This window comes from Struthio camelus, chromosome Z, assembly GCF_040807025.1.
Source record: "Struthio camelus isolate bStrCam1 chromosome Z, bStrCam1.hap1, whole genome shotgun sequence".
Taxonomy (NCBI): domain Eukaryota; kingdom Metazoa; phylum Chordata; class Aves; order Struthioniformes; family Struthionidae; genus Struthio; species Struthio camelus.
In genome coordinates this window covers 61,753,104-61,766,872 of record NC_090982.1, presented here as the reverse complement: position 1 = coordinate 61,766,872, position 13,769 = coordinate 61,753,104, and the positions used below count along the sequence as shown (strand labels likewise).

General features: G+C 35.7%; 1 protein-coding gene across 1 annotated transcript in view; it reads left to right on the top strand.

Annotated features, from left to right (window-relative positions):
• Positions 1–13,769, top strand: part of LOC138064523 (ankyrin repeat domain-containing protein 31-like) — a 62,640-nt gene that overhangs the window by 29,562 nt on the left and 19,309 nt on the right. The window contains exons 14-20 of the mRNA XM_068927463.1: positions 541–1,999; positions 2,497–2,745; positions 7,031–7,207; positions 8,514–8,656; positions 12,098–12,257; positions 12,705–12,814; positions 13,575–13,659. Coding sequence (XP_068783564.1) covers positions 541–1,999; positions 2,497–2,745; positions 7,031–7,207; positions 8,514–8,656; positions 12,098–12,257; positions 12,705–12,814; positions 13,575–13,659 — 2,383 coding nt within the window. The remainder of the gene's footprint in view (positions 1–540; positions 2,000–2,496; positions 2,746–7,030; positions 7,208–8,513; positions 8,657–12,097; positions 12,258–12,704; positions 12,815–13,574; positions 13,660–13,769) is intronic.

Genomic DNA, 13,769 nt, shown 5'->3' with positions numbered 1-13,769 from the left:
CTGTATGACTGAGGCTTTCAACAGACATGTTAGTTGTTGCCATGTTTCTGCTCTGAATCTATCTCTAGATACAAAGTAATCAATAGGAGGATTATAGGTAGTCATCTGTCAGTAGAGCAGTTTTATGGCAAAATTGTCGGGAATTAGTTATTTGTATTTTTGCTGTGTTATTCTCCCTCCTTTATAATTTGTTAAGATCATTGCAGAGAGTTTTGCCAGAAATGTGCAAGTGCAACTCTGGTATATGATCGTGGCAGTAAAGTAGATTTAATTTTTTAAAGGCAGAATGTCAAACTGAAATCAGATAAATTTTCAGAAATAAATAACAATGTAAAGCACTTCAATATTTTGATTTCACCCACTAATTTTTACAATTTTACATGTATACTTGTCAGTTCTTTAATTTCTCTCTCCTACTGTCTTAAAAAAGCTGCACAAGCAGAGGAGATTAGCTAACTTTATAATACAGCAGTTTTTCTTTCAGTATATAATAAAGCAGTTTATCACAAAGTGAAATGAATTATATGTGTTGTTTTGTAGACAGAGTTAAACTCAGATGGCACAGTTCAGCATGATCATACTGAGGCATCAAAGGAAGATTTTGCTAAAAATGAGCAAAGCGGAAAAACAAATTTGGTGACACACACAGAAAGTACAGTTCTTCAGGATTTGGAAGGCAGAAGACTGAATGAAAAAAATTTGAAACATAAAAGTCTAGAGTCAAAAAAGACAAAGAAATCTGTTATTGATATGGCAGAGGCTGCAGCCAAGAGTAAAATTACTCAGAAAGGTACTAAACATGGGACATATGTATCTTCTTTAGGTCCCTCTACAAACCAAGGAACAATTGAAATACAGAAAGCATTTTTCTCTGGTGTTGGACCTAATGAAATGGGCTTCAATGCTGATGTTTCTGATCATAATTATTGCAGCACAGTTGATGCTGAAGGAAATTTGAGCTTGCTAAATCAGGCGGAAATGCAAAAGGAACATGGATTCCATAGTGGTAACAATGAAAATCCGTTTACAGAAGAAAAGAAAAGAACCGATGAAAGCACAGCAACTTCTGTCATAAAAAGGGAGGAGAAAACCAGTTTACATTGCCCCACATCATCGATCTCTGCAGAAGAAATGTCTGTGAAGCATTCTCAGACTATTGATTTAACAGAACCTGATTCTCAGTCAATGCTGTCTTTGAATTCATCTCATAGTGTGTCACTTTTGAAGTTACAACAGGAAATCAAGAGTTATGATAGTGATCAGCATAGTCTCAAGCAGAGTGGCAAAGACAGCTTGACTGGCAGAAATCTAAATACTGATATGAGGATACCTTCAGAACAAATTATTTCTTTGAAACACTTGACAAATCAAGTTAAATCTGATGTTGATGGAAACAAAATTAATGGAGAGGCTCTAAATTTAAAACTCTCCTTGCCCCTGTTGCAAGAGGTTTCCTTACAGATAAATGAGTCAGAATCAGCATGTGCAAGTCTTACTGATTCAGAGCGCACAGATATATTGCAACAGACTATTGGAAATGAGGTGCAAAACACTTGCACAAATATATCTGCAGACGGAAACAATTGTGCTGAAGAAACACTTCAAACAAATACAGAAACACTGTTAGCACATGAACTTTTAGCAACTACCAACGGAGAATGTGTTTCCAAAAGTTCTGTAAATTGTAGCAGTGGAGTGCTAAGCACCACTGAACAAAAGGCTCAACAACCAGAGGAGGGAAGGAGGGTCCTGCTTAATACAGAAGAAAGTGCTGAAGGGTTTCTCACTGAGACAACTGAAAATGCTAGCAATTCAGAGATCACGTCTACAGCTTTACAACTCCATGAAAAGGAAGCACTTCAAATTCAAAGAAAGAGACAGGATCTTCATGATACCAAAATGCAAATCTGCTTTGTGGGTGGTATTAATGCAGACAAGGAGACTCCTTACTCATCTCAAATTATGCAAAGTACAGAGCAGGAAACCCTCCAGAAAATAGGTGTCTTGTTTTGTTTGAAAATAATTAGTTTATGAGTTTGTTGTGAGCATTCTGTAAATTTTATATTTAAAAAAAAAAAAAGGTGGATCTCTAGAGTATGTATATCGCCATAAATAAATGGCAAAAACATGGAAGAGGTTGTGATATCGTCTGCCATGCCAGATGAACTACTTTTTGCTTTCTATTTTTGGGGCTGCAATTATAATGAAATTCTTAATACCTTAATTTTTTTAATACTAGAGAACAGTAACGGCCATGTTTTCACAAAGAATCTTTGAAATCTTGAATTCAATCTCAGTCAATTAATATGCAGTAAATACTGGATAAAGTATTTATTATATTAAAAATATTTTCAAAAATTAAATGAGTTATTGCAGGGATATTTTAACCTAGACTAGATGGTCATTTTGATAGTAATTTTTAATATCAATTACTATTTCTGAAATTACCGAGTGTTGTGCCGTAAGATGTTCTACATTCTTTTGTTTAACCAACAGATGAAGGAGTGTTTGCTGAAATAAGTGGAACTGAAGGCACTGAAAAAAATGAAGAAGAAAGAAACGCAAAGAGTGATGTGCTCTCACAGTTTACTGAAACAGAAGCAGTCCAAACTAAAAGAGTAAAATTAGACCCTCAGGAGACAAGACAAAAGACAGATTTGTGTTCCAGGAGCAGTAAAAGCAAGCTTTCATTGAATCAATCACAGTTCAGCCAAAGATCAAAAGGGCAAACATCGAAGAAATCAGGTGAAAGATTAATGATATTTTATAAAGGCAGGGTTTTTTTTTTTCCAGATATATAGGAAGGAGGTTTTTTGTTATACATAAAGTGTGGAAAAGTATATTTAACATGCGGAATAAATACTCCAATGAGTTTCAAATTCTTGAAATATTGCCAGAACTTCTGTTCAGAAGGCACATACTTACTGTGTTTTATTTATGCTAAGTTCATCATTCCTTTCAATGTGATAACTAAGAGGGATGTAGAATCATAACTGAGAGCTCAGAATAACGTCAAATAGGTCCTCAGTTAACGTGCTTTATGTATTACAGAATAAAACCTAGCTCTCTTCTCCGTTCTTTATATTTGGCACACATATATCCACTTAGATTTTATAGACCATATCCTCAGCATATCCTACAAATCATCATAGGCTCTGATTGTTCTGGTACGTTTGGTTTTAGCTGCAGTATAGAGACAAACGTATTCTGTGTGGATAAAGGATCTAGTGTCCATTTCCAACAGGTATATTCTCTTCTCCCTGCACACAGAGCTTTCTGTTAAGCAGTTTTATCCTGTTTTAAGACTTATATTTATCTTTTAGCCTTGCCATCATGATAGAGCTCAGCTCCAACTGATTACTGCATAACGCACAAGTATTTTTCACTTACTGCTCTTGGATAAAGCTGACGGTCATCTTGTATATTTTGTTTCTTTCTGGAACCTCCATAGTGCTCTAGGACTTAGAAACTTCTTCTCTTAAAACATTTGTATGCAATGTATCTGGACTCAAAATATACCTGGATTCAAAAACGTTTATCTTCCTGTCATCTGGCTTTCTCATTAACTTGTGCTAAAATGAAAAGAAACGTGTCATTGGAAGATAGAAATACTTTGTGTCATTTTGCCTTGATATAGAGTAGAGTATTTGTCTTTTCTGATTATCTTAGACAGTTCTATCATTTCTCTGTAGTAATTACGAGTTTGGGGAAGATTTTTGTTCTATACATTTTTAAATATTACCTTATTAAAGTCTTAGCTGCCTGTGACTCTCTCCTTGTGTTCTTTTGTTTTTCATGGCAGTTTTCTACAATTCCTTATTTATAGTTGCTGCTATTCACTTCCCATTTTTTCATTTCTCATTTACTATTGCTCTCTGATTCCATCCCTAAGCTAGGTTAACTTTTGAATCAGTGTAGCTTTTTATCTTGAGAGTGGAATATGTTGTGAAATATTTCCTAATTATCATTCTTTTTTTTTCTACTGAAATTTTTTTCTTCCAGCCGTTTTTTATTTATAGTTGTTTCAGCTCTGTGAAACTGGCCCTTTTAAAGAGCTACAATGTCAGTATAAATGTATGCTTTGTATATACATACATAGTAAAATGTATATTAAAGATACAGGTTTACAGAAGTATGTGTGAATGGATGTGTATATATGTGTGTGCATGTGACACTTGATTTCTTTAAAGTGTATTCAGCAAAAAAATTTACTTCAAAAAATGTACTGTTTTACTTGCACTAGTTGCATGTTGCTGTATTCTGTTGGTCAAACTTTGATTGCCTCTGAGTGGGATATTACTCAATGGTGGGATATAACTCAATGCTAATTCCTTTCCCTACAAATGTTCATTTTTGCAGCTCTTGCCTCTTCCTGTTCCATCTTGACATCTGTATTTATTTACAAATCTGTGATGTATCTATATTAATTTCATGTATCCATATGTATTTTATAAGTGGATTTGTTTTCCTTTTTTTTGATCTACTATGAATGCAGTTATAATTTAAAAAAAAAAAAACTGTATCCTAAACATGGATCTTGCATTGTGGTCTCCTCTGGAATACCATTTCACAGATGGCTTTTTTTTCCACAAGAGAGATTCTTCAGGTATATAGCTTTGAGGACTGGGACGGTAGCATTCAACTTGGAGCAGAAAAAAATGGAAGACAGGATGATGTTTCTGGGCTTGTGGAGCTTCCTATTGTATTTGCTGTCTCATTCCTCTTCTTCATTAACTGTCTTTTGTATTTTATCTGATTGTCCGCATGTCCCAGTGGTCTTCCTTACATCATTCTACTCTTGAATAAAAGTCTTTTCTTCCTAAGTGATCGCATATGCAGTGTCATGTTCACCTGCCTACAGTCAGGCTCTGTATATTCCTATTCTACTCATATAGAAGAAAGGTACCGACAGCTTGGTTCTTTTCTCACAGTTTGAGCTGTGGAAAGAATTACTCATCAACCAGTGGCAAAGTATTCAAGTGTATGTTCAAAGAAGGATACCCTTGAAGTTGCTGAAATATGGCAGTCTTAATCTGGTCTAACTGCTGGCTACAGTAATCTCTCCACTTTGTGTGTGCACTCCCAGGATTTTGTATTTGCCGAGTTCCTAGTCTTGTGTGCTCGTGACCCACCTGGCAACGCACTCCAGGGAGAACCAGTGCTTTATGATTTACGTAACAACATCCTCTTATTGTTTTGCAAATGCTTCTTAGCAAACAAGAAGAAAAGTGTTGTGCATCACAACTTAACTGTAAAAGTTTGCAATTATTTCTGTTCACTTTCAGCCAATATTGCCAAGGGTCATTAGCTTAATGGGCTGTTTTGCGCCTTTTTTTTTTCTCCTACCTCTCTAAAGAGTCCCTAGGACCTTCTCCCATGAATCAGAGGGGACAAAAAGTGAGAACCAGAAAGCAAATGATTGCTTTGGGAGTTCAGACCCAGAAGCTTTTAGACAAAATACAGTACGTTATCTTACAGAAAAGTAGGTCTGAAATTGGAGGAGTATGTTCAATAATGTGACCTCTCTGTGTGCTCTAGAATCTCAGTTTTCATTTTAAAAAGACAATCTTGAGCTCTTATGGTTGCCACTAGAACGTGGGCCAAGTGCAACCATGCAACCATGCCTGAATGCTTACTGGCAGATTAAAATAATCTACTCTGAGCAACGTGCTGCCGTGCTCTGACTACAGCAGTACCCGAGCAAGCTAATTTGAAATTAGTATGAATATATCCTCACTATATGTCTATCTTTGACATGGTTGCAGTGTGTCTTTAATATGTTTCCAAACAATCCTGGATGACAGGCGCAGTAGTTTACTTTAAAGGAAGCCTTGGAAGAGGCAGGAGTAACCTAAAAAAAGTCAACTGTCAAATCAGGGGAGATGTCTGAAAGATGATGCTTGATAACTTGAAATATTTGAGAAGATATCTGATGAGAAGAAGAAAAGTTTGGGATGCAACAACTAATTGTTCATATGAGTGATTGAAAAGCATGGCTAAGAGTTGCAAAATGCTATGTAAAACTTCACAATTCCCTTTTTTGGAGAAATTACAGCTTTTCAAGAAATCGGAGAAAGAACCTTTTTTTTTTTTTAATCTGATTGCAGACTGTTAAAGAAGCAGGAACAAGGGCAAAAAAAAGCTAACATGCATGGCAGAGCTTTTTGAGGTTTATGCACACTGTCTCTTTGGTAGCATATTTTTTTTTTAGAGGGGAAATGAGGGCCTGTCCTCACTGTATACACAGAATCAGTGAGTGACCATGCTTTTTTAATCTGTTCTCTTCTTTATATCTTTCACAATTTTGTATGTCTATTACTTGAACCCTGAGGGTTAGGACCTGTTTGAGGATTGTATGATAAAATAAATTTCAGGCAGATATTTTCTGTTTTGGTGAACCTATAAGAGAAGGGTTAGATCAATTTCATTTAGAATCATGAGTATAATCCTGCACAGGTTTAAATTAAAGGGCACTTGAGCTATGTCAGTCCACATTTGTCAAAGATTTATGTTCAATCTGCAGGGCTTTGTCATGCCACAGCTGTAAAAATACCTTGCATAGAAGCATAGCTTTTCCCTAATGCAGGATCAGGCATGAGAAAGAGGTGACAGTCAAGTCTTCATTCCTGGTTTCTTAAATAACCTTTATCTGTATGCTTTGTATATCTATCAGGCATGCCTGGTAACTTTAAAAAGGGTCCATGAAGAAATATGACATGTTTCCTACCCTCATATAGTGTAAATCTGCTCAATGTTGTTGGCTATTCTGTGGATCCCTAGTCCATTGTACCTTAAGTGACCCTAAGTCACTTAGATCCGAACTGTAAATTCTTTGGCAAAGAGTCTATGTGTGATCTGATCTGTTATGTCGTACCTGTTTAACCTTTTGATGTAGTCCATTAATATTAATGAATAAGTAAGGCAAAGGTATTGCACAGATTTACATTAATTCAAATGAGTTATGAAGGTTAATTCCTTGTTTATAATGAAATAGTTTTTATTGTTCCTAATGAGAATCCAATATGTTTAGAATCATCCAAAAAAGAAGCTGTAATTTTACATGTCGCCTATAATACAAGAGCTTGGACAAAGAAGAGAAATGCGAAAGGGGAAAATCAGCTGCATATTGCTGCTAAGAGAGGAGATTTGTCTTTGGTGAAAACTCTAATATCGTCTGGAATTTGTGTCAATGAAAAGGATAATGCAGGTTTGACTATTGCTCCCTTATGGACTCGTTTTATGATATAATTTTTATATAATTTTATATAATTTATTATTTTATACTTTGTAAGGTTTTATATAATTTATATAATTTTTATATAATTATGAACTCTTGATTTGTGATATAATTGTGGTGATTCTTGAAACAATGCAACCAGAATGCTTTAGAAGATAGCTTCTCTTCATTATTATTACATATTTATTGAATAAGAAACCTAGATTGTTTCTTTAAAAATTCTTCAATTTCAAATAATTTTATAACACATTTTAAAATCACGTGAATTTTTGGGCACACATTATATCGATCAGCACAGCAAGGATGATTTTAGAGACAGATACGGGTGCTCATAAAGACATATGTGCGCACACATGTTCCTCACATATAGTATTTACATGAAACCTATATAGTTATGGGGTGTGTTATAACCTGTGGACAGTCATATAAGTCTTTATGACTGCTGGAAATTGATTTTTTTCCCACCTGTTGTGTGGAATTATTGGTAAGAAAAAGTGTATCTACATACATAAATTTAGGATTGGATCCAAACTTTTCAGATGGGGGAGGGAGAGGAGGGGAGGAAGTAATTTAATGAGCACAAGCACAACGAGTAAATACCGGTTTCCCTGGATATATGTCTCAGGACAGAGTGAATGCAGCCTTTCCCTCAGCGGAGACATTAATGAAGCTGCGCTCCTCTGCTGAAGAGCGGGTATCTGTGAGACCTCTGGCCTCTCTGAAGTTTGGTGGAAATTGACTGGTGGATTTGAAAGTGAAGAGGGCTTATGCACCTCAATATATTCATGTGTGTGAAGCACAATCACACAGATCTTATTTCTTTAGGAAATGAGTCTCAAAATCAAATGACAAGATTATTTTTTTCCTTCTTTCTCCCTAAGAATGGGTAGTATTCCATTCTGGATCCCTGGCAGACTTGATGTCATAAAATCTCACTGGGATTAGAAATCAGATTATTAATATTATGCTTCTGAGCTTGTATAGTCTTTCTACTCTATTATTTTAAGATTTTTTTTTTTTAGTAGTGTAGCAGAAAAGCAAATGGTATTTTTTGGGTTAATATTGGATACATTTTTCTCTAAAGTAAGCTGAATTAAACAAAATAATTTACCTCAATGTTTTAGGATTTCTTTGTTTGAGATCTAAAAAGATTAAAAAGAGTAGCCTGACATTTGTTGTACGTCAAATACAGTAAAATACATAATTGCTCATTAGTGATCTATATGGATTTTTTCAAATCAGATGCATGCTGTACATGTCATCTTGCTTTTATTAGGCTGGACAGCAATTCATGAAGCTTCCAACAGGGGATTTACTGAAGTGATCTTAGAGTTGCTGAAAGCTGGTGCTAATATTAACAGTAGAAGTCTGGATGGTACTTTGCCAATACATGATGCTGTTTCTGGCAATTATTTGGAGGTACAGTTCTTTTACATTAGTTTTCCTGGGCCTGATTTTCAGGCATGGGCAAGCAAAGCAAAATCTTCGTTTAAATAAGGGAAGTCAAAGTTACAATACAATTATATTGTAGATTTGCACTTAGAAAGTAAACCAACATTTGTTTAAGTAGTCAAAATTAGATGAAGAATTATTCTTCACCAGTTGGTTGACTTTTTCAGTCGATCAATCAGGCAAATCAAAAAAAAAAGAAAAAGAAATTCCCCATGGTACTCTCATATGCACTTTTGTCTTTTTGAAAATAATACCAAAATCCTCAGTATTCTTCATTTGAGTTATGAAAAAATGTTTTGATATAGATATTTTCCCTTTAAAAGAAATTAAAGCAAACCTAATTAACGTCACAAAACTTAATTTTAAAAAGAAAATGAGAATATTTAATTTTAAAGAAAAGCATTAGACTTTTTTTCCAAAATTAATCCTTTCGGACAAGCATGTGTCAGATTTGACCAACAATTAATGAATAATTTGGTAACATCCACACCTGAATATTTTGGAAAATCGACTATTAATCAGAAGAATTTCATTAAGCTCTTATTAATGCATCCCCTTTTGAAACATATGGGAGTTGAATACATGTATCAGAAGACAAAATACTGCCCTAAGAGAGCAGAGACTTTTTGTGGACCAGAAAAAGAGGCACATCTTTACTAGTTCATGAAAAAACAATTGATTTTTAAACAGCAGTTTTTTTCTTTACACTACAAAAAATCAAGAGTAGCGCCACTGAAATGAGGGAAGTAATGCAATGAGCAAAGAAATTATCAGACCTAGTATTCAAAAAATGCATTCGGTCATAATTTTTCCCTTGTGTTAAATTATTCTGAAACATAAATGTTTTCTGCATTCCTGTTTGAAAATACTTCAGTTTACTATTAAGGAAATCTGTCTCAACATAATTTTTATTTTAAGCATGGGGGAGAAATTGTGATGGCTTTTCAATAATCAAAGCAAAGGATACATTTTAAGATTGCTTACCATTGCATGCATGAAACAACAGCCACCTGCCAGTGGCCATGTTACAGCCGGTTGCTTTTAAAAGGGCCAGCTGTCAAAAAATATTTCTGGGAACAGTTCCAATAAAAACGTAATCCTACACAGGGAAGCCTTACTTGGTGTCTTGCAGCTGTATTTAGTTTGTCTGGATTGTTTCCCTCCTTCAGTTCAGTGAGAATGTAACAAAATTATATTAGCAAAGGAATGAGTGAAAATCGTTGCTGTAAATAAACACTGTATCTGATACATTTTTCCTGTATTTAAAATGGGGCGATATCTATATGCCCTCAGAAAGCTCCCTGTATTAAGGTAGAGTGTTTATGCAGGAGAAAGCAGTCAGAAAGGGAGCAGAGAGCTGGAATCAGAAAGGCATGACCGTCATCAGGGCAACTCATGGGTGATTTATCTCTTCAAGGAAATCTTGTGGTTCTTTATAGTATATCTGGGCCATGACACCGAGCAGTTCGGCTAGGGCATCCCTGGACTCATAGCAACATGTTTCCTGTGGAAAGGTAGGGTCAACTCATCCTACACCTCAGTCTGAAAGCGTTCAAAGGTAGAAAACAATAGACTATGTAAGTTAGCACACCAATATTATGTAGAAAAATTAGAGACAGTATGTGAAAACATGACTATAAACGGTAACTGGGTGGTCACTTATATGCCTAGTCAACACTGCAAGGTGAGAAAGCCTATGAGCAGGCTGGAGAGTAAATTTAAGCTGTCACTAGCATGATTTTTGTCTGTGCTCTTGGAAATTGGCCAGCTTAAATCAGACCTAAATAATCTATACTGTACTGAGGGAAGAACAATGTTCAGAATGTGGTGATAGGCTTGACTGTTGAGTACTTCGTATGTCTGTGCCTAGTCCATCCAGACCCCAAAATAAGGGCATGAGTGTTGCTGTTGTAGACAGCATAGCTGTTGTGGTTCCGTGGCAGTTTAAGGCCATCCGTTCCAGATGCTGCAGTCCTACCTTCTGTCCCATGGACGCATGAGTTTAGCTTATTCTTTGCATTGGCGTGAGCTTTTCTATGATCACACATAAAGCTAGTTCACGGAACTGAGTTAAATGAAAATGAATCCTACAAAAACAAGGTTTTATCTAGATCAGCCCCCTAAACCGGTTTAAGAACCATGCTAGTGTAAGGGAGGGAGTAGGACTGTGTGGCCCATGACAGAGGCGTAGGATTGTGGCAACCCCAACGTAGACCAGTGTAGGCGGCTGTGGAGCTGTGACCTCCATGCACTTGGGTTCCCCCACCCTGGAGACCTCCCAAATACAGGCTGGGGCTTCCTCTTAACGTGGGCTTGGGGGTTGAGAAAACTTAGTCATAGGAGCCGCTTTGGATCCATGCTTAACTGATAACATAAACATACTCCTTGAGCTCAGCCAAATGTCTGCCTTTTATTTGAATGAGCAAATTAAAAAATGTTGTTTTGGCACAGCAAGTTCCAGGGAACTAAGCGTAAAAAGAAGATGCCAGATTGACTAAAACTTACCACTTCTATTCCTATCAAAAGAACTGTTTTTTCATCACAGTTACCTTTTCAGGGAGGAAAGGTAAAATGAAGGGGATGATTTCACAGGCCTGGTACCTAGCTGTCGGCAGGGTTCTTGAAAATGTTTAAGTTAGTCAGTATTTTTTTTTCGGAAACCAGAGGAGAAGGTTATGACTGATTACTTCACTACTCTAAAGACAGCACAAGAGATTTTGAATTTCTATAAAGCATTTTTCTTTCTGGTGCTTACCAAAACTCTGAATACACATCTCAAATCCAAAATACAAATGTAAGAAAGAAGTAGAAAAGCTAAAGATGGGAAATCATACATAAGAAAATTCTTTAATATCCAAGCTCTGGCCCTGCTGACACTTTCAAAGGAGCTGAATTTTAAGGGATAGATCATTCTACTGACACCACTAATCTTATTTGTACATTTTAAAATTAAGCAGAGGTATACAAGTGATTTAGCATTGGGACAAAAATCATCAGTGCACGTAGCTGAAAAACAGAACTGCTACTAAATGCCTAGAGAAAAATTAACTGCCTAGAGAAAAATTCCACTTATCTTCTTCACTTTGTTCATAATGCAGTTTGCCAGTTTCTTTTAAATTACATCTTCGATGTTTTGTAACCGCTCTCTATAACAATACTTTAAAGACGGTAAGTGTAACAAGTTGTGAATTATTATGTATTTTAAAGGAAAAATTGAAAGTGTAAAATGCAAATCTGTGATGTAAAAAGCCAATTAAACCTGTTTTTTGAATTGTGAGTGTAAATATAACAGGTTTTAGGATATCTTATTTGAATCTTTATTATTTGTATCTTATGATAAATACAGTACACATAGTTGTCTTACATGTACACGGCATGAATAATTACCATACAAACAATATATAACAGGTAGTGAGAATTCTACTACAGCATGGAGCAAATCCCCATGAGAGGGATGATTCTGGTGAAACTGCTTTGGATAAAGCTTGTGACCATGAAATGAAAGAACTGCTTAAGTCTTATGGTGCTATTGACTCTGGACTTCCTGTTAAAACTACTGGGATTACAGGTATGTTGGTTCCATAATGCAAATCATCAGTTTAAACTGTAATCTCAAGGAAAAAAATGAATTTAGAATGCTGCTGATTTGCAGAGTTGCATCTTGCCTGACCCTTATATTTTTAAATCTAAGGGTTATTACTTATTTGTAGTCAGAAAATAGGATATGTGATTTTTTCCCCTAGAGAGTCTGAGGAGAAAGGACATATTTGGCTCCTTAGATTTTCTTTATCTTCTATATTACCCTTCACATGAACCTTTTTTTTTTGAAAATAGTATTAGTAGCTTTAAAGACTACTTCCCTAGGCTACTTAAATTTGATTTCATTTGCATATACAAGATATTTTCTCATACTGTAATCTGCCATTGCGTCTTTGCAACCTATATTAGCTAATCTAATCTGCTATGCTGCTGCAATTTGTTTTAAAATTATATTTATTCTTTCTTGATTGTGGAGAGAGGAAATATAGTCATCCTACTAGGTCAAGAAGGTCAAAACTTATTTGTTATGACTGCTGTAAAAATGATGATGCAGCTTTGGTGCCACAACATGAGAAATACAATGTGGTAAGTAGAGAAAATAGAAGAGCTTTGTAATACTGCTTCATAGTGTAGTACTATATAATGTCATTTACTGACTGAATAATATTAAAATATCATTAAAATAATTAACCCTTCAGAGTCAGAGAACAGCATCATGCTGAGTAAACGGTGGCTTACAGTATATGATAAGTTTGTATATTACCACTTCTTTCCGTTTATGATTCCTACACATTTGCACTTATTGTAGGCAACACTTACATACATTTTTTATTGCTCATGTGCATGGAAGAAGGTCAGAAATCCTGAAATTTTTCATCACATTTTCAAAATGGCTCTTTGGAAGTGTAATGATTTTTCTTCATGATAATGAAAGTATTTAGACATAGTTTAATCTTTGTTTGAAATACACCCAAAGATTTTTGCACAGTCTGCACATTAGGAGAGCTCTTGCTGATAACTCCAGGTTATGTCTACACTGTCCAGGTGATATTATCGTGGTGAAATTCACTGTTTAATCCTTGCATTGCACTCAAAGGTGGGGCTCTAAGAGTGGACTAGTTCAAATGCCTGGGTAAAACCTGGCTGTGACAGCCCCTTGCAGAACATACCCTTGGCACTCTGTATAAATGTCATACCATGCCCCCATTGCCGTCGCACAGTAGCTGTTCTCCTGCGTGGAATGGCTTGAGTCTACCAAGATTTATCCTGTGAGCCATGCATCATGGCCTGTGTATTGTATGGTACACTTGTCTCTACCTCTTACAATTATTTCTGTATTTGTTAGCATGAGTCTGTCGCTGCCATACAAGATACAGAACAGAAGCAAAAAGAACTGTTCCTACTTGAACTGAGAACTTCCAAAGATGCAGGTAGAAGTAAATTAAAGCTGTGTCAGTAATTTTTGTAAATATCTGATAGCATTGTTTTAAAAATAGTACTACAAGTAACGTATTTCAACATCTCATTCTGGAAAATACAG